The 20,834-nt window shown below is 33.3% G+C and overlaps 1 protein-coding gene across 4 annotated transcripts in view; it reads left to right on the forward strand.

Annotated features, from left to right (window-relative positions):
• The window catches only part of oxr1a (oxidation resistance 1a), a 195,150-nt gene that overhangs the window by 169,591 nt on the left and 4,725 nt on the right, over positions 1 to 20,834 (forward strand). For 3 of the 4 annotated variants that reach the window (XM_051132043.1, XM_051132042.1, XM_051132046.1), the window contains 5 exons: positions 3,662 to 3,824; positions 7,686 to 7,851; positions 14,137 to 14,217; positions 16,718 to 16,843; positions 20,680 to 20,832. In XM_051132043.1, coding sequence (XP_050988000.1) covers positions 3,662 to 3,824; positions 7,686 to 7,851; positions 14,137 to 14,217; positions 16,718 to 16,843; positions 20,680 to 20,832 — 689 coding nt within the window. The remainder of the gene's footprint in view (positions 1 to 3,661; positions 3,825 to 7,685; positions 7,852 to 14,136; positions 14,218 to 16,717; positions 16,844 to 20,679; positions 20,833 to 20,834) is intronic. The other variant, XM_051132045.1, reaches the window with a different exon arrangement.

Below are 20,834 nucleotides of genomic sequence, written 5' to 3' on the forward strand. Positions count from 1 at the left end.
CATTACTTTTGTACAGTACGTAGTACACATTAACCTAATACCGACTACTAAAATTGAAAGGGTATAATTTTGATTGAATTACAGGAAAAAATTATTTTATACCTTCAATAAATAGGGGCCTAAAAACATAATTTTTGTTAAACTTTTAATGAATTGCTGTTAAATTGAATACGTTTAATGATTTCAAGACATGCTTTTTGATTAATAAACTCCAGAAAAGTCCAAAAAAATAAAAACGGAGAAAAACAAATTAATCCAGAAAAGTTACAATGGAAAAAAATGAATTTGGAAAATGTATGTGTGTATTTATTTTTAAAAAAGAAAAAAAAATCTGATTTCATAGAGCCCTATATGTGTTATGCTTAAAGATTAATTATTCATTCAAGATTAATTATTCATCATATTGATTATATTATATATTATATTAATAGAATATATATGTAATATATATGTATATAATGTAAAATGTGTGTATTTGTTTGTACAGTATAGAAATATATATATATATATATATATAAATGAGTGTGTGTACATTAAATATATATTATTATATGCAAATGCAAATGAATAATATAATTATAATAAATATAATATACCTTAAGTATAATACATTTTAAAAATTATCTATATTTAATTTATTTTATTTCAATTTGTATCACCGATTTTTTTATTTCATACAATTTTATGCATGATAAAATTAAAAATCGAAACAACTCAAAATTCTACCTTTTAAACAGTATGTTTAAAAAAGTAAGTTGAAATGTCTGTCTGTCTGTCTGTCTGTCTATCTATCTATCTATTTATCTCTCTCTCTCTCTCTCTATATATATATATATATATATATATATATATGTGTGTGTGTGTGTGTGTGTGTGTGTGTGTACAGTCAAACCTAAATTTATTCTGACACCTTCAACATTTCTCACATTATCACAGTTTATTCACTGTAGTTTAGAAACTGGTAATAAAATATGACAAGAACTCAGAGTTACTGTACAACTGTGTCAGAACAAATTCATCTTGATAATGTCAGATAACTTTGATCGAAAGCTATGTAATGGATTACAATCAACCAAAAATTCAGACAGCTGTTACAGTATTTATCAATACTTTGTTGACCAATTTCCAAGCAATACTTAATTTTGTTCAGTCTGTAGTGTAAAAAGATCACATTAGCAATTAGAGAAAAAACACTTGATCATGGAGACGTGGTCAGGTCAAAGTGTCTGAATAATTTTTGGTCCCAAATTTGTATGAATTTTACTTGTAATCCACTGTATGAAGAATTTTTGGGAATAATGTCACAGTTTACTTTATTTTGCTATCCTCATGTACATAAATGAACTATAGTGTCCTAAAGAAAATCAAAAATGATATCTGGTGTCTGAATATTTTTTGGTTTGACTGTACATACACACATTATTAAGTTCTTTCTCTGTCCATTGTGCACATTTAGTTTCATCATAACCAGCACTGTAGACAATATAGTACAGCGTTGTTACATTTTACTATCAAAGTAAGCTTCTGTCCTGCTGTTAGTCTGGGGTAGGGCATGCTGGGAAGTGCTGATAACCTTGTGTTATGTAGCTTTGTTGATGGCAAGACTAGAGAGTGCTGGGAAATGAAAAGCGTCTCACCTGTTATCACCTGAGGGAGCGCAGAGACACTTTACCACGGCTTTTACACGCTGCTTTGATCTGTTGAAGCCAGACTGTGCCAGCAGCCCTTTCTCTGACCGAGAGATAAGCTAAAGCCCATCAAACATGACAACTGTGCATGCACACTAACATAACAACACATCAGAAACAACAGGCAGTTCTTATAGTGAGGAAGAAAATTATTTTCTACATTGTGGTGTCATATTGAACCCGCTATAGCGTTCATATTCAGTGGTGTTTAGAAGAGACAGTGGTACAGGTGCAACAAATATATGATAATGATATGATATTCACATGATATGTCAGAGAGATGTTACTCAGAGCTGTATGAGCAGTGCTGTATGTCCACTAGGCTCTTAATAATTGAATTCAGATAATGAAATGTTCATTTTTAGACTCTCACTTGTATATTTTTATCATCGTTCCTCCAAGCTTTTTTCAGCCGTAGACATACTGAGCTCTCTTTGCCCTAAGGTGCTTTCCATCCCAGTGTATGAGTCATCAACTGATAGTTATTCAGCGCTAACGGATGAGCCGGCTTTCACAGTGAGCCCAGGAGTGAGTTAAAGACGTGATATCATGAGGAATCAAATCAAGAAGTTTCCATGATCTTGTCGGATAAAATAGTTTTTAACATATGGCTTGTTTCTGAACATCTGCGGCTTGCGATCAGATGAATATGTGGACGTGTAAGCACCCACGTCAACAATGCCTGTTTGTTGCTCAGAAAGTTGTTCAAAAAGTTCTTTAAACTATATAAATTTCTAAGAATCATCACAAAATGAAAATTAAAAAAGAAAAAAATAGATAAAAAATAAAATTCTTATCTTATTTTAAATTATAAATATATTTTTTATATTTAATATTGCCAAACAACCCCTTAAAATCTAAAAAAAAAAAAAAAATCTCCAAATCAACAAAATCAAAATTTATTATATAAAAAATTAAAAATGTTTTTGTAATCTTGAAATGTGTACATTAAAATATATATACATGCATATATAACCCCTTCAATGACCACAACTCAAAAGCCAAAATTTTCTACAAAAAAAATTCTACGAAAAAGAAGTTTTTATAATCTTGAAATATGTAATATATATATTTTTTCTTGCCATATATTTAAAGATGAAAATGTATGAAACGACCTGTTAAAATAAAAAAAAAAACTTTAAACTATATATATTTCAAAAAATCGTAAAAAAAAAAATCCAAATCAACTAAATCTACATTTATTGAACCAAAAAAATAATTAAAATGTGTATAATCAATATGTATATTGAAATATATATATACATACATAACCCCTTCAATGACCACAACTCAAAAGCCTAAATTAAATTAGTTTCTAAACTATATAAAGTTTTTTTGCCTATTCAACACCGTAATATTCATCAGCCTCATGGCGTGAGAATGAAGTTCAACCCCTGTCCCGGCACATATCTCTTTTTGGATCATTGAGCTGTTCTGACAAATCACAGGGGGTTATTACCACGGTTCAGGACCCACTTCAAAAGTCATCTGAATTACACACCAAATTAGCCCATTGAAAATGAATACCCTCCCACTGTGTTCTGCGGTGTAAGTAGATTAATGTTGCATTGGCTGTGTAAAGGGCTTTGGCTCCTACAGCACTGGTGTAAGGTGTTTCTTTCTGCATCTCCCACTGCGTTGACCTTCTAATCAGTTATTAACAAAAGATGCATTGGATTCAGCTTCGGATATGAGCTCCCGGCAGGGTTTAGTTCATTTGAGGCAATGTGTTTTTGTTCCACTGATTATTGCATGTCTATTTTTTGAGATAATGTGCTTTGTGTCCTTCATATGCGGCCCGCGAGATGAATAATGCATTATTGCATCACACTTTTTAGACAGCGTTCAAACTTCGCCATGTATTAGTCATTTTTGCAAGTTTGCAAGTTTCAACTGCAGATACTTCTTTACATTATGGTGGATGTTTTACCTTTGCTCAGTTTCTGTGGTGAGCTTTTATTTCTGTGTTTCAGGCCTCGTGGTATCCAAGGAGAGGCAGAAGTCTCACAAGTTTCTGTGTCTGCGGGTTGGCAAGGCCATGAAGAAGACGTTTGTGTCCAACGCCAGCGCCTCCATGCAACAGTACGCACAGCGTGACCGCAAGCATGAGTACTGGTTTGCTGTTCCCCAGGAGAGGTGAGTCGGACATGTGGATTTAAACTAATGCACAAGTTTCTGTCCATTGCTTGTATAAAATCTCATCCATATTGCACTTTGTCTATCCATCCATCGATCCATTTGAAACGTTTTTAGATCTTGTTCCATCCATTTTATTTTATTTTAGTTTAGTTTAGTTTATTTTAAAAAAATTCTTTGTGCAAAAATGTTTTTTTTTTTATTATGTAATTTTTACGTTTTATTTTTATCTTGTTCATACCATTCAAAAATATTTTATTTTATTTAGGATTTCTTCTTTGCACAAAATATGTGATTTTTTTCATCTGTTATATTATTTTTTAATTCTGTTTTTCAAAATATATAATTTCTTCCAATCCATCCAAAATGTTTTTTCATTTAATTTAGTTTTATTTTATTTTATTTAAATATATATTTTTTTTTTTTCATCTTATTTTTCAAAATCATTCTTACATCCATCCAAAATGTTGTTTAAATCTTGTTCGTTCAATTTGAAATTGTTATTTTATTTTATTTAGGATTTTTTCTTTGCACAAAATATGTGATTTTTTTATATATATATATATTATATTATTTGTTTTATTTTATTTTTCAAATATATCATTTCTTCCATCCAACCAAAATGTTTTTTCAATCATTTTATTTTATTTTATTTTATTTTGGATTCTTTTCTTTGTGCAAAATATGTCGTTTTAGTATCTGTCATATTTTTTTTTAATTCTGTTTTTCAAAATATATAATTTCTTTTTTGTCATCTTCTTATTATTATTATTTATTATTTTGTATTGAAAAACATTTCTCTATAAAATTACACTGCATAATTCAGTTTCTAATTTGATTTTGTAAGGAGTCATTTTCATTACAATGAGAAATTATGTAAATAGTAACCTTGGTCTTATTATGCAAACAACAAAGCTTTTTTTTCTGCAAAAATTGTATTATATATTATATTATTTTTTATTTTTACAAATAATATAATTTATTACTAGTATTATTAGTAGTATTAGTATTAGTATTAGTATGTGCTGAAATGTGACCTATTCGTATGTCAGATTCACACAAAATATGTTTCTCTGAAATTATGCAGCATAATTCAACTGAAGTAATTTTGTGAAAGGTCACTTTAATTTTAAATGAGAAATAAATATGTTTTTCTATGAAATTAGACAATAATTCAGTTGAAGTAATTTTGTGAAAAGTCAATTTAATTTTACATGAGAAATGATGTAAATTTAACATGGTCTTATTATGCGATCAGCTCTCTCTGAAACAGTGCCGTCTTTGTTTTATTTCATCTACCCTCTGATTCAACACAAGCGCTCAGTGTTCTTCATCCCACTGGATCTTATTCTGTCTGTTATCACTGTATGAGATGAGTCACAGATAATTTTTAGGAAACACTTGCTGGGGTAAATCAGAATGAGAGAGTCAGAAAAGATTAGCTTTGACACAGTCTACATGTTAGGAAAATAACTCTAGACGTGCTGTAGTGATCTAGTCCTGAACAGCATCTGTACTGCTGGAGCACTGCAGAGCTCTCTGGCCAAACTGCTGTCTGTTGTTGTCACTGAGACATGGCCGGGCCCGGCTACGTGACCTAGTTGGGTGGCGACCCGGATGATCAGTGTAAAGTATCATGACAATTGTGCGTGAGCAGGGCCCGAGAGACGAGGCTTTGAAGCTCACGCTGCCTGTCAGCCGCCTGTCGTGTCCTGATGCAAGTCACACCGAGTTTTCCACAGCTTTGCCTGTTTAGAAAGAGAAAAAACAAAAGCTATATGCACTACTGTTCAAAATTTAGGGTTCAGCAATGACACCTTAAAGGGATAGTTCACCCAAAAATGAAAACAACCCCATGATTGACTCACCCTCAAGCCATCATAGGTGTGTATGACTTTCTTCTTTCAGACAAATACAATCGGAGTTATATTAAAAAAAATATCCTGCCTCTTTCAAGCTTTATAATAGCAGTGAATGGGTGTTGAGATTTTCAAGTCCAATAAAATGCATCCATCCATCATTAAAAGTACTCCACACGGCTCTGGGGGGTTAATAAAGACCTTCTGAAGTGAATCAATGCATTTGTGTAAGAAAAATATCCGCTAACTGTCCAGCAGATGATGTAATGAGGTAATTTTCATTTTTGGTTGAACTATCCCTTTAAATTGGTCGAAAAGTGACAGTACAGACATTTATAATGTTACTAAAGATTACTATTTCAAATAAATGCTATTCTTTTGAACTTTCTATTCATCAAAGTATCCTATAAAAAAAAAAAAATCAAGGTTTCCACAAATATATTAAGCAGCACAACTGTTTTCAACATTGATCATTATGAGAAATTATTCTTAAGTAGCAAATCTGCATATTAAAATGGTTTTACATTATTACTTTTTACTGTTTATTACTGTATTATCATTATCCGCTATAGGGAAATAACGAGATTAACAACTTGCAGTAAAAGGTAAAACTGTTTACACAACAAACCAGTGTTTTCATAATTAAGATCATACATTAAAGGAGTCATATGATGTTTCTAATAAAAACATTATTTTGTATATTTGGTGTAATGCAATGTGTTTATGTGGTGTGAGGTTCAGAAAACACATTATTTTCCACATACTGTACATTATTGTTGCTCCTCTCTGCCCTGCCTTTCTAAAACGCATAGATTTTTACAAAGCTCATCGTTCTGAAAAGCACAGTGTGCTCTGATTGGCCGAATACTTCAAGTGTGTGGCGGAAATGTTACACCCCTTAAAATGTTGTGATGCCGTGTCCCAGCGCAACGAGACAAAAACAATAAAACCCATAATAAATTAGGCATTTGTTGCATCCAGTGAAGACATAATTACTGATTATAATGACTCATACTGTCTTTTTACACGTTGTGTTGCATCACGTCACATTGTGCCGCGCAGCGCAACGTATACATAACACCATGTATGCATTTGTGATCACAAAAATGACCGAAAACAAGCACTACTCTACACTGCTCAAAACATGCGTTTGAATAGTCAGTAGCAAATAATTCAAATATGAAAATGTACTTACAAGCTGCGAGTCAGAAGCACCAGACTGTCCTTCCAAAGTTGGCTTTTGCCCCACTTTGTAGTGTGCACAGCAGGCACTGTAAGCTACTCTCCCAGGTTCAGGAAACAGTCCTCCGTAAAATGCGCTGCACATACTCAAATATTAGTGTTGTACTGTTCTGGAACAGTTTTGTAAATATAACTTAACCACTGATTGCTAGTTGTGTACTCATTTGGAAAGCCAAACAAAGTACTTTCTCTTTTGCAATGAAACACACAGTGTCTCCTCAATATGGCGGTGGCTGCAACAATACTATAGTGAGAATAAAAGTTACGCCTCCTTTCTTTGTGTATACATTTGGGCGGTGTTATGCAAATCTTCCCACACCGTGACTTAGATTTGTGGGGGCGTGTTTGAATGAGCAGTTTTTGGAGTCTTTTCTAAAAAAATATATCTCTGTGGGTTTGAGACTTTAATCTTTGCAACTTTACAGATTTTATACATGCACAAACAGCTTGTAACACTCCAAAGACAAAAACATGAAATCACATCATATGACCCTTTAAAATAACATGGTAAGACACAACAGTTTGCAATGTCAAGCAGCAAAACCAGCTGTTTTGTACACCTAAAAATAGCTGGATGAGACGGAAGCCAGGTCCATAAAATTTACGGAAAGATAAAGGTGGATAGATTAACATATTTAAATCCATTCCACAGAATTCTTAATTTTTCCCTAAAATCAGAGAAAATATGGAAAAAAAATTAACTGATTCCATCTGGTTTATAACCAATTAAAAGATTGTTTGTTTGTCATTGTTTCTCTAGGTCAGACCACCTGTATGTTTTCTTCATTCAGTGGAGCCCAGATGTTTTTGGGGACGGGGTAGGAAGCATCAGTCGTGATCCTGGCTTTATCGTGGTGAAGAAAATCGAGGAGTCGGAGGCAAACGAGGAGCAGCAAACTGTGGAAAATTCAGCTAAAGAGTGGGAGGTACTGTAAGGCCCGTCCAGCTCACATGTTTGAATTGATATTATATTTGTGATTTATGCTTGTGTCTGTATTCTCTGTGTTGATATGCACTGTATTTGATTCAGATATTTTCTCTTTATTGTATTTGCACTTGTCTGTGTGCCTTTATTGTCTGTTTCTATGTTCCAGGTTTCTGGAAGTGTCTTTATTGTGTTCCCCGCACTTCATACACCTTCATGCACCAATCATATGTTGTTGTCAAAGCTCCTGTATTCAATCTTGCTAAATGTTTCTCTGACTGGGTTGTTTTGCACTTGGTCAATAAGTTTCTTGTGAAACCAAGATGCATTGTGCACTGTGAGCTTGCAGCTGGTGTTTTGCATGAGTGTGCAATTGTTTTATTATTTTGTTTTTGTTTTCATTTTTAAGAAAGAGGAACATGTATGCAGTTTGTGCATGCATGGATCCCTCAGTCGTGTCTAAAAAAGGCATGGTTTAGCCTGACTATGTCATGCCTGAATGAGATACAAGCAAATCATGCCTACAGGAGCAAGTGTTGTTACCTGATGTATTATGCGTGGTGTGTCCTTTATAAAGCTCCGTTTGAATGTTTTACTGATTGGATAATGCCGTCTGATATTTCCCCGCATGTCATTGTGTTCTGGTAGCCGTATTGAAACCAATCTGTGGCACTGAGAAACCGATACTACGACTGCGGCGGCATTTAAATTTGACTTTAAATTAATGATGCAGGGAACAAAATAGACTGATTTGTTATTCTGGAACTGGAGGATCTTTGCAAAGCCATATGATCTTTTGATATGAATAAGTAAAATTAACTTTCTCTGATCATGGCCACAGGGGTGGCGTGAGTCATGAACTCAACTGGATATTGTGACCTCCAGGATACTCAGTTGTAACACTAAACAATCTGAGTGATGACACTTGTTTAGCACATGCTCAGTCAAGTGTCAATTAAGTGTAGTTGTTTTACTTTGTGAGACATAAAACTGATTTTAAGGTTGCATTTAAAAGTATTGGATATCCCGTATTTGTCTCTGCTGTCTAAAATTGTGATGCTTGTACATTGTTTGGCTGGTAAACATTAACAGGTAGGTCTAAGTAGGCAGCTCACTAGGTTGTTTAGTGTTCATGGACATTTGAAACATGATCAGAGTGTTTTATACTATATTATAAACACTACGAGTCAAATGTTTTTAAAAAGTATGATTTTTAATGTTTTTAAAGATCTCTTCTGCTCACCAAGCCTGCATTTATTTGGTTCAAAATACAGCATAATCAGTAATATTGTGAAATATTTTTACTATTTAAAATAACTGCTTTCTATCTGAATATATAAAATATTTTTATAATATAAATATTAATAATATTAATAAATATTAATATTTAAAATACAATTTATTCCTGTGATCAAAGCTACATTTTCAAGATCATTACTCTTCAGTATCACATGATCCTTCAGAAATCATTGTAATATGCTGATTTGCTGCTCAAGAAAATGTTTTATTATTATTATTTATTATTATTTATCTGAAATAAAAAGCTTTAGTAACATTATACATAGAAGTAATAGAAAATATTTTGTATTTAGCAAGGATGCTTTAAATTCATGAAAAGTAAAGATAAAGACATTTAAAATGTTACAAAAGATTTCCATTTCAGATAAATGCTGTTCTTCTGAACTTTCTGTTCATCAAAGAAACCTGAAAAATTTCTACCCAGCTGTTTTCAACAATAATAATAATAATAATAATAAAATGTTTTTGAGCAGCAAATCAGAATATTTTAATGATTTCTGAAGGATCATGTGACTGGAGTAATGATGCTAAAAATTCAGCTTTGAAATCCAAGAATAAATTACATTTTAAAATATATTCAAATAGAAAATCGTTATTTTAAATAGTACAAATATTTTTTAAAATTTACTGTTTTTGCAGTACTTTGGATCAAATAAATTCAGGCTTGGTGAGCAGAAGAGACTTCTTTAAAAAACATTTAAAAATCTGGTAGTGTATATATAATGAAAATAAGCATTTATTATTAATAAATAAAGCATAAGCACTTTTTGCTTTAAACATTATTCCTGACAGCTAAAAGAATTAGTGTTATTTAAAAGTGAAAAATTAAATTTACTTTGATTTACATTGAATGGATTAATATAATGTTTAAATTGTCAAAATTGTCAGCTGTAATACTCTGACTTTTTGTTACATTTAATATTAATTTCTCAGTGTCAGTATTTTACCTGTATTATTAAAGATGACATGCATGTTTTTTACACTACAAATGGCAGGCAGATTTTAAGTAGTTTGTGAAAAAAAATGCGGTTACTCCCATTTAAGTCAATTTAACCTAAAGCACGTACTGAACAAATTCACTTACTCACTATTAGTACTAAATAATGTATTCAGACATCTGCTGTTATATTGCCTCAAGTTTGCTATTTAGTTTTTTTCTCAAAACATAAAAAGCATTGTGGGCATCATGCCCAAAAATGCTGTCTAGGGACTCAGCTCACTAAGTTATTTAGTGTTTATGGTTAGTGACATTTGAAACATGTCCAGAGTGTTTCAGTTTCGTTGTTCTGCTTCCAAAAAGCAATTTTTAGTTTTATGATAAGTGGACTAAATACAGACATGTTTAGTCCAGATATAGAACATGTGTTTATTTAACTCTAAACGAGTCCTCATGGACAGTCTTGTTTTTCACAGCGTCCGTTTTGATTTCTCAGCGTTACAACATCAGTCATTTGACTCATTCTCGAGCATTATTGATCAAAATATTTAGAGGTCGCGTTTAGGTGTGACTGTTCCTTTAAAAGCGCTGAAGTCTTCCGTACAGGAGGTGTGACGCATTTTAAGAGAGCCAATCCGAGACCGAATTCTTTCATTTGGTCCGACGTCATTGGCTAACGTCGGTGTCCGTCATTGTCTTGCCGTCGTGTTTATGTCTGAATATGGCATGTTGTCGGTCGGCGGAAGGAAGGCTGAATGTGACAGACAGTGAGATCATGTTCTCCAAGCGGGTGAAGGAAGGAAAACCTCTTACTCCTAAGTACACTTATGTATGTAAACACTAGTGTTGAGTGAGTGCGTTGGCTGAAGCGTAATGTGTGAGCGGGCTGTTGAGATATTAGCGTATAATGTGTGGCTGTGTTGACTGACACGGGCTGTCTGATGTGTTTGTGCTGCTGCTTTTGAAGTAAAACTGTAAAATTGAGATATGACAGTCTATAGCTGTTGATATGTGATGCTGGGGCTTGTGTGTGTGTGAATCAGTGAATGTCTCACCTGAGACGAGATGCATTTTTTATGAATGCTCTAGTTTACCTTCCTCCTTGTACATTATTGAGGGCTGTAAAGTGGCAACTTATCGGCTAAAACTTTTATTTACCGTCTTGGAGTAGAATGACCCCTGGCTTGGTTTATTTCCCTTTTACTGTCGATAAATACTGCAAATCAGTGTGTTGCAGAACTTTAAATGGATAGTTCACGGGAGAAAAAAAAAAATAAAAATATTCTTCGTCATGACATGGCAAATTCCAAACCAGTATGACTCACTTTCTTGCGTGAAACACGAAAGACAACATTTTAAGTTAACGTCTCAGTCGCTGTTTCTACAGAATTGGTCCAAAGTCAGAGTTGAAAATGTCTTTTTCCAAAAAAAATTGTGTGTATAATATCCAAGGTACAAATTTCTAGTATTTGTGCAGTTAATTCTTATTGTATTGTCAGAAAGTTCTGGAATATTTGTCCTCTCCCCAAATTTGTCACTACCGAAACACAGTAACAATAGTTTAATTAGAGAGATTTTATTGACCTGTTAAGATCTTGCTTAAGTGTACATTGTATACATATATTTTTGCTATTTTATAAAAAAATTTCTAAGGTAAATCAGTAACAGTTACATTTTTAACAATGTTTCAGGTGTCATTTATGAGATTTGTATTTTTAATTTAATTTTTCTTTGCAAAAGGCAGAATGTTGATACTGATTTCAAAGTTAAGGATTCATTAGTTTGAATATACATTGAACCAAAAACAGTTGTAACATCTTAGTTGATAATTCAGTATGCTTTAATTTCAGTAGTGACTGCACATTTTCGGTACTGACCAGGGCTGCACGATAAATCGCATGCGGTTGTCGGGCGCGTTTAGTCAGTAAAGCCGGTACGCGATTTATCGTGCAGCCCTAGTACTGACAGTAATGCTTTGGTAGCGATCACATCACATTTTAGAATTTTAACTTGCATTCTAAAACACTACTAAAACATACTAAAATACGAAAAAATGCATGAATTGTACTAAAATTTAGTTTATTTCCCTCAAATGAAGGATTATGTGTTTTCTTTTGTCACTACTGAAACAGTGATGATATGTTTTGATCATGATTGTTTCAGTAGTGACAATTTTATGGGATAACACCCAAAAAAACAAAGATGTCACTGCCGAAACGCCACCAAATGTTTTCAGTCGTGACGATTTTAGATACTTTTGAATCATCTCAAAGATGTTGATCAGCACATGATTAGCTAGCACAGTTCTGAACAGTTGTACACATATAAAAGCTAAGTGTTATGGATTAACTCCCAAAAAAGTGCTTAATTGTAGTAAAAAAAAAGGTGTTCGGTAGTGACGTTCCTTTAAGTTACACACAGATTTTTCAGACTTTTGAACACATTTACCTCAAAATGATTGGACCTATCTACTCATACCTTGTAGCTATGAGAGAGGGGGACACAGGAGTATTTCCCGATCATAAATTTATGGGTTTGGTTAAAATCAGTCTTAGCCAGTAAACTAAAACATGCACTATTTCGGTAGTGACATGAAAAATGCAGGACTTTTTTTTTTACATAAATTTTCAGAATTTACAAAGAAAATATAAAATAATAATTTTTTTGAACTTCAGTTTTTTAAAAAGAATCAAAAAGTTACTTTTAAAAACAATGGAAAAATAAAACAAAAATCATTTTCATAATTTGAAATTTAAGGTTAGGGTTCAGGACAGCCACCTTCCAATTGAAAGTACCCAATAAATGATGATTTTATATATATTAAGCTTACTGATATTTTAAATATTATTGTGGGTCAGTAGATAATAGAAGGATCTTAGTAAACATCACAGATTTGAATTCTTAAATGTGTTTTTTGGTTGTGGGACAGCAGTTTGCACCAATTCTGTAGAATGGCCCATATAACGATAATAGGAACTGGACATGGTATGCTTCAAAATGGACGCAAAAAGCAAGACATAACATTTGAACAAACATTTGACAAAAAATTCAGTTCTTATATAGAAAAAAAAATCCACTTAAAGTGTGTGATTCTTGAGTGATTCATTCGTGTGACTCAGATCTTTTCAATGAATCGATTGTTCCGGTTCACAAAACAAAAAGCTACAAGTTGATTACAACTTAACAACTTGGTTATTACGTGAATGTATGGCTTCAGAAGACTTGTATTGTATTGTATTGTATTGTATTGTATTGTATTGTATTGTATTGTATACATTTTTTAAAGCTTTTATTGTATGTCACTTTGAAGCTTGACAGCACTATTTGCCATTCACTTAAATTACACTGAAAGATTTGGCTTGGGTTCTTCAGAAATGATTCTTTCTGTGGAAGAAAGAGATACAGGTTAACTATGGGTAGATTATGACAAAAGTTTAGTTTTTGGTGAGCTACTTTGTCATGTGGTAGTAGGTCATGTGTTTAATTTATCATCAAACATGTCACATACTTAATTAATAGGTCTGGCAACCAACAAGCTGTGAAAATATGTGTGACAAATAAGCACTCATATTTACACAAATGCAGTAGGTCAGCTGAGGGTAGTTTTCTTGCTTAATGTCTGAGATACGAGTGCTAAGATGGATGATTTTAAACAGAATATTAAATCAGAATATTTACTTTTGAAGGGGACATTGAGTATTTGTATTTTCTATGTGGCTCTGCTATGGCTTATGTTAGCTGTTATAAATATGGTTCTCATTTTTGTCTGCAGAGCTTAATGCAAAACAGTTCATGCAATCATGCAAAACACTCGCTGTGTTGTCTGCTCACATTTGTACAGTAGTTTCACATATAGAATGACATGGTCTAGGCTTTTAATCTTACGCTCATCTCTTCCATATCTCATAAAGACGATCATTCCTGACCGCAGTTTTAGTAGTTAACATCTTGTATTAAAAGAGTCCCAAACTGCACATTGTTGTCCATATTTTGGCCTCATCCTGTCGTCCTGCTCAGCGGTGTGGTTGTGTCCCCTTGTCTCCGGAGCAGGTAGTGTCATGGACTGAGTACCACCGCCGGATCGATGCGTTAAACAGTGAAGATCTGCGCTCCCTATGCAAACGCCTTCAGGTGCACAAAATCTGTAGAACCCTGCAGATGTAGCTCTAGGTTTTGTTCTAAATTTGCACTTGCCTTGCTGTGGATGGCAAGGTTGCGCTTGACACACAAATGTTTGTGCAGAAAATTCCATAATTTCCCATAAAGAGTAGCCTGTAGCATAGTTACACAATTCTTAGATGCACAAATTAGCAACAGCACTACCCTTCAAAAGTTAGGGGTCAGTAATACAGTTGAAGTCAAAAGTTTACATACACCTTGCAGAATCTGCAAAATGTTAATTATTTTACCAGAATAAGAGAGATCATACAAAATGTATGTTATTTTTTATTTAGTACTGACCTGAATAAGATACGTCACGTGAAAGATGTTTACATATAGTCGACAAGAGAAAATAATAGTTGAATTTATAAAAATTACCCCGTTCAAAAGTTTACATACACTTTATTCTTAATACTGTGTTGTTACCTGATTGATCCACAGCTGTGTTTTTTTGTTTAGTGATAGTTGCTCATGAGTCCCTCGTTTGTCCTCAACAGTTAAACTGCCTGCTGTTCTTCAGAAAAGTTCTTTAGGTCCCACAGATTCTTTAGTTGTTCAACATTTTTGTGTATTTGAACCCTTTCCAGCAATGACTGTATGATTTTGAGATCCATCTTTTCAGACTGAGGACAACTGAGGGACTCAGTTGCATTAAGGGACATGCATTAAGAGCCAGGGGTGTAAACCTTTGAACCGAATCGGAATGTATACATTTTTCTCATTTTGCCTAAATATCATATTTTTTTAATTTAGTACTGCCCTTCAGAAGCAACAGAAGATACATACATGTTCCCCAGAAGACAAAATAAGGCTCTTAATACATTGTTTTTTCCTTTCTGGAGCATCTCTGAGTGTTTGAACCTTCTGTAATAGTTGCATATGAGTCCCCCAGTTGTCCTTAGTGTGAAAAGATGGATCTCAAAATCATAAAGTCATTGTTGGTAAGGGCTGAAATACACAAAAATGCTGAAAAACCAAAGAATTTGTGGGACCTGGTAGACTTTTCTGAAGAACAGCAGGCAGTTTAACTGTTCAGGACAAACAAGATACTCATGAACAACTATCACTAAACAAAAAACACACCTGTGGATCATTCAGGTAACAACACAATCTTAAGAATCAAGTGAACTGTATGTAAACTTTTGAACAGGGTCATTTTTATAAATTCTATTATTTTCTCCTGTGGGCTACATGTAATGTTTTTTGTGAAATATCTTACTCAGGTCAGTACTAAATAAAATATAACATGCATTTTGTATAATCCCTCTTTTATACACCAAAGTAATGATGCTGAAAATTCTGCTTTGCATCACAGGAATAAATTACATTTAAAAATATAATCAAATGGAAAACATTATTTTAAGCTGTAATAATATTTCACAATTTACTGTATTTGTGATTAAATAAATGCAAATAAGAGATCATGCCAAACCTAAACTTTGGTGGAGTGGTGTATTACATATCCCTGCAAAATTGCTAATTAAAAGCACTCTGTTAGTGGAAACTCCAAGCACTTTCATTACTTCGAGCCTGAATGAAATGAGGAATTTTCTGGAAGTCATGCTAGAGAAAGTGGGTTGTATTTCCATGTCCAGAATGTTCTGAGGTTCAGGCGGGTGTTTGGGTCGAGACCTGCACTGACTGCTGCCCGGTTATTTGTTGTAAACAATTGGTGTAATTGAAGCACGGCCGGTGTAACCTGAGTGTGTTCAGGCCACGAGAGGGAATGTTAACTGTCTGTGGCACTACATTGTAAAATAACACCACTAGTCCTGATGTAACAGGCTTTAAAGAAGTGCTTCTCAACTGGTTATGCTTCAGAAACCAGATTCTACAAGTGGCGATACAACACAGCAAAAATTGCTTATGAAAGTGAACAAAAATGTCCTTGCATTACATGTATGCATTTAGCAGATGCTTTTATGCAATGCAACTTACATTGCATTCGGTTTATGCATTCTCTGGGAATCAAACCCACGACCTTGCGTTACTAGCACCATGCATATTGTTTGAGCATAAAATGAAGTTTACTAATATTACAATTAACTGCATTGTCAAAACTAAAAGCTTAATTATTGACATGACAGGCTGAATAGGAATACAATGACAATTTCCACTGGTTGAGAACCACTTATTTTCGGAGATAATGCACACGAGTGTTTTTATGCGTACAGTCTCCCATATTGCCTAGCCAAAATATTTCCTGTAAGATTAGTTTGTCTTCCTAGGTTAGTTTGTCCCCTTAGGTTAATACCACCAGAGATAAGTCAGCTCAGCTAAAGTTGAATTTACATGTTAAGTCTATGCAGCCTCACTTCCACAAATGTTTTGAATACCAAATCCTCACTGTGAGAGTTCGTGGGTAAATTGCAAAGAAGATCCGCATTCATGCTTTGTTATAGTCTCAGGTTTATGTGGCATAAACTAAAATGACACTAGACAGTTTGATAATGACGTCTTTTGTCTTTAGATCACCACGAAGGAGGATGTGAACTCCAAACATGGCACGTCCATCTCCGCCAGTCTGGAGCCGGAGACTTTCAAGCCCAACCTGAACGAACCCAGTGACCTTCTGGAGGCCGAGCAGATCGAGAAAGTAAGCGTTCAGTGACGCGGCAGTGAAATAAATCTCCCCGCTGCTCTGGGCTTTACAGTGTTTCATCGATCCACAGGTCCAAAAATAGGCAGCTCTCCTCACTGTTCACCGGTTATTGATTTATGGCCGGAGGACGATCTCAGACACGTTAACAGACAGATTTATTTGCACTCGTCACGTTATGGCCAAGGGCATAGGAATGATTTGAAAAGTGAAGATGATGGTTCTTGACCCATAAATGATTACTCACCCTCTTGTCATTCGAAACTGATATGATTTTCTTTCTTCCATGAAACTGAGCAGAAAGTTCATGCTTGTTCTTTTCTATAAAAGATATGAATATGCACCCTTTAGGGGTAGATGAGTAACATAGTGAAAAGCTATTGGACCCCTACAGATACAATTTGGGCAAAATGAATATGTAACTATGATTTAGAATTAAGAACTGGTTCTCCATTTAAAAAACAATTGTCTGAATTTTAAATTACTAGTACAGAATGATCTCATTTCTTCTGCCAATGTGGACTGAATACTGTATTAAAATATTAAATATTAATGCTAATGTTAAATCTAAAGTGGCAAAAGATTTTATTTATTTTTTGAGTTGTTAGCTTGTGGTTAGACTTGATTCTGATTCAGTCTGAATTACAAACAAATGACTCCTTTGAGGCAGTTTTTTTAAGGAGATCATTCAACATGAAATTGTTGAGTGGATTTAGAACCATAGTTTATTCTTTATGATTTCAAACTTAGATATGACTCTGCCCAAGTGTTCTAAAATGATATGCTTGAAAATATTTTAAAAAAATTAAAATGTTACCTTGGCACCTAACTGAAAATAAGTTGAAGTACTAAAATTACTAACAAAAAATAAATTAACATACACCACCAGTCAAATGTTTTTGAACAGTAAGCTTTTTAATGTCTTTAAAGAAGTCTCTTCTGCTCACCAAGCCTGAATTTATTTGATCCAAAGTATGGCAAAAACAGTACAATTTTTACAATCTTTTTACTATTTAAAATAAATGTTTTCTAGTTGAATATATTTTAAAATGTAATTTATTCCTGTGATTTCAATGCTGAATTTTTAGCATCATTACTCCAGTCACATGATCCTTCAGAAATCATTGTAACATTCTGATTTGCTGCTCAAAAACATTTATTATTATTATTGTTATGTTGAAAACAGCTGAGTATAATTTTTTCAAGTTTATTTAATGAACAGAAAGTGCAAAAGAACAGCATTTATCTAAAATAGAAATCTTTTGTAACCTTATAAATGTATTATTATCACTTTTGTTCAATTTAAAGCATCATTGCTAAATAAAAGTATTAGTTTCTATAATTATAAAAAAATATATATAATATATAATGATGATAATAATAATACTTGTTTCTTGAACAGCAAATCAGCATATTAGAATGATTTCTGAAGGATCATGTGACGACTGGAGTAATGATGCTGAAAATTTAGCTTTGATCTCAGAAATAAATTGCATTTTAAAATATGTTCAAACTGAAAGCAGTTATTTTAAGTAGTAAATTATATATTTCAAAATTGTTCTGTTTTTGCTGTACTTTGGATCAAATAAATGCAGGCTTGGTGAACAGAAGAGATTTCTTTAAAAAGTCTTACTGTTCAAAAACTTTTGACTGGCAGTGTAAATACTAAAAAATAAATTGAAGCTATATAGAAATATTTTAAAAAACTAAAAATGACTAAAGTACATAACAAAATTACTAAACTTTGACATATAGAATATTTTTAGAAATATATAAAAAATAGAAAATATAAAAAATAAAAGCAAATTACATTTTTAATTATTAGTGTTATTTCTTTAATGCCACTGCTACAAACATTTTGTTCAGCTCTCATCCGGAAAGACAGCATGAATGCGTTCACTTTCGTTTAATAATTCCTGCGGTTGTCAGAGACATTGTCGAAATATTTGTACATGACGTTCTGATCTTTTGATCTGATCTTACTGTGCCATTTGCGATGTGTTTTGTAGTGAAGCTTCAGAGGTTTTGTGCAGTTATGAGGTTTAAGTCATTGTGCCCTGCGGGTGTGCGCCTTTCAAACGCATCAGCGCTCTGTGAATGGATCACCTGAGGTGGCCTCTCGGAGAACCCTTTATTCAGACGTAGGCCCATTTTGTTGGTAAATCAAATAAACTCGTGTCATTACGCAGTGTAATTCAATGCTCTCCAGGAGCTGGGAAAGCCTGGACCTGCCGGAGGACACAGAGACCGCTGCACACGAACATATGTTGAGGAAACACACAGCACTGTGCCGCCCGCTGTAAATGTGTATATATATGTGTGTGGTGTTCAGCTTCTCTGTGTCTACTGGTGTGAAAAGGTCAGTGCTACTGTAATTGGGCTTTTAATGTTTCGCCCTTTCTGCTGCTTTGATCCTGCACAAGGCTTTTATTCGTTGAGTCATATTCTCCTGTTTTCCACCTTTTCCTTATTACTTTATTGTTATTTAAAGATTAGATGAGAGAGTATTCAAACATTCATAGAAGTCTCTTCTGCTCACCAAGCCTGCATTCATTTTTTTCCAAAGTACAGCAAAAATATTTTTACTGTTTAAAATAACTGCTTTGATTTGATTGTATTTTTTATTTATATATCCGTTAAGTCAGATTTTATACTGTAAATTTAGATGAAAGCTTGTCCATGCTGGCAAGTGACCATAGTGTAAACAGGATAATCCAAATCTAGGTCCCCACAGTAGTCATATTTTAGTAGTATTTATATACTATTATAGTATTTATTAATATTTTGAATTAACATTTATCTTTCTATTTTCGTTACATTTCAACTTGTCTTATTTTAGTAATATTTATATACTATTATAGTATTTATTAATATTTTGAATTTAACATTTATTTTTATATTTTCATTACATTTCAACTTGAAGTGGAATGTAAACCTTTTCAGCTACTGAGACATTAAATATATAAAATTGCATTAAATATATAAATATTAGGTACAAATAAAATAGTCATTAAATGTGCAAAAATGCCAAGTACAATTTTGCATATTTAAAAAAATAATAATAATTTTAAATAATGTTATGTGACTTCGTCATTTTTTATATTACTGTTTTATTTTCAGTTTTGTTTTAGTTTTTGTTCAGTTTATTTTTTTTTTCATTTATTTCCAGTTTTAGTGCTTCATCCTAAACTTATTTAGTTGTCAAGTTAATATTTCTCATTTTTGTTTAGTTGTCATTAAGTATTTAGAATTTATTTGACCTTTATTTCAGTTAACAAAAATGCTTCTAATAGATTTAGCTAAGATTCTTCACCTCTACATTATGCATTAAAATCATTTAAAGAGAGAGTTCACCCAAAAATGAAAATTCTGTCATTTATTACTCACCCTCATGTCGTTCTAAACCCGTAAGAAATTTGTTCATCTTCATAACACAAATAAGGATATTTTTGATGAAATCCGAGAGTTTTCTGACCCTGCATAGACAGCAACACAACAGGGAAGATTAGCTCAAAAGACGAGTAATTGTTGAATAAAATAATTATTTTTGTTTTCTTTGCGCACAAAACGTGTTCTCATAGTTTTATAACATTAAGGTTGAACCACTGATGTCACATGGACTGTTTTAACAATGTCCTACTACCTTTCTGGGTCAGAAAGCTCTCCAGTTTCATCAAAAATATCTTAAATTGTATTCTGAAGATAAACAAATGTCTTACAGGTTTGGAACGACATGAGGGTGAGAAATTAATAACAGAATTTTCATTTTTGGGTGAGCTATTCCTTTAATGCACACTTGATTATCCCTAACTTGTTCCTTGTTTTTTACTCAGCTGGCGAAACATCTCCCACCCAGAACCATCGGTTACCCCTGGAATCTGGCTTTCAGCACATCTAAACATGGCATGAGCATTAAGACGCTGTACCGGGCCATGCAGGATCAAGACTCACCCATGCTGCTGGTCATCAAAGACAGTGATGGACAGGT

The sequence above is a fragment of the Labeo rohita genome, chromosome 16, assembly GCF_022985175.1.
Source record: "Labeo rohita strain BAU-BD-2019 chromosome 16, IGBB_LRoh.1.0, whole genome shotgun sequence".
Taxonomy (NCBI): domain Eukaryota; kingdom Metazoa; phylum Chordata; class Actinopteri; order Cypriniformes; family Cyprinidae; genus Labeo; species Labeo rohita.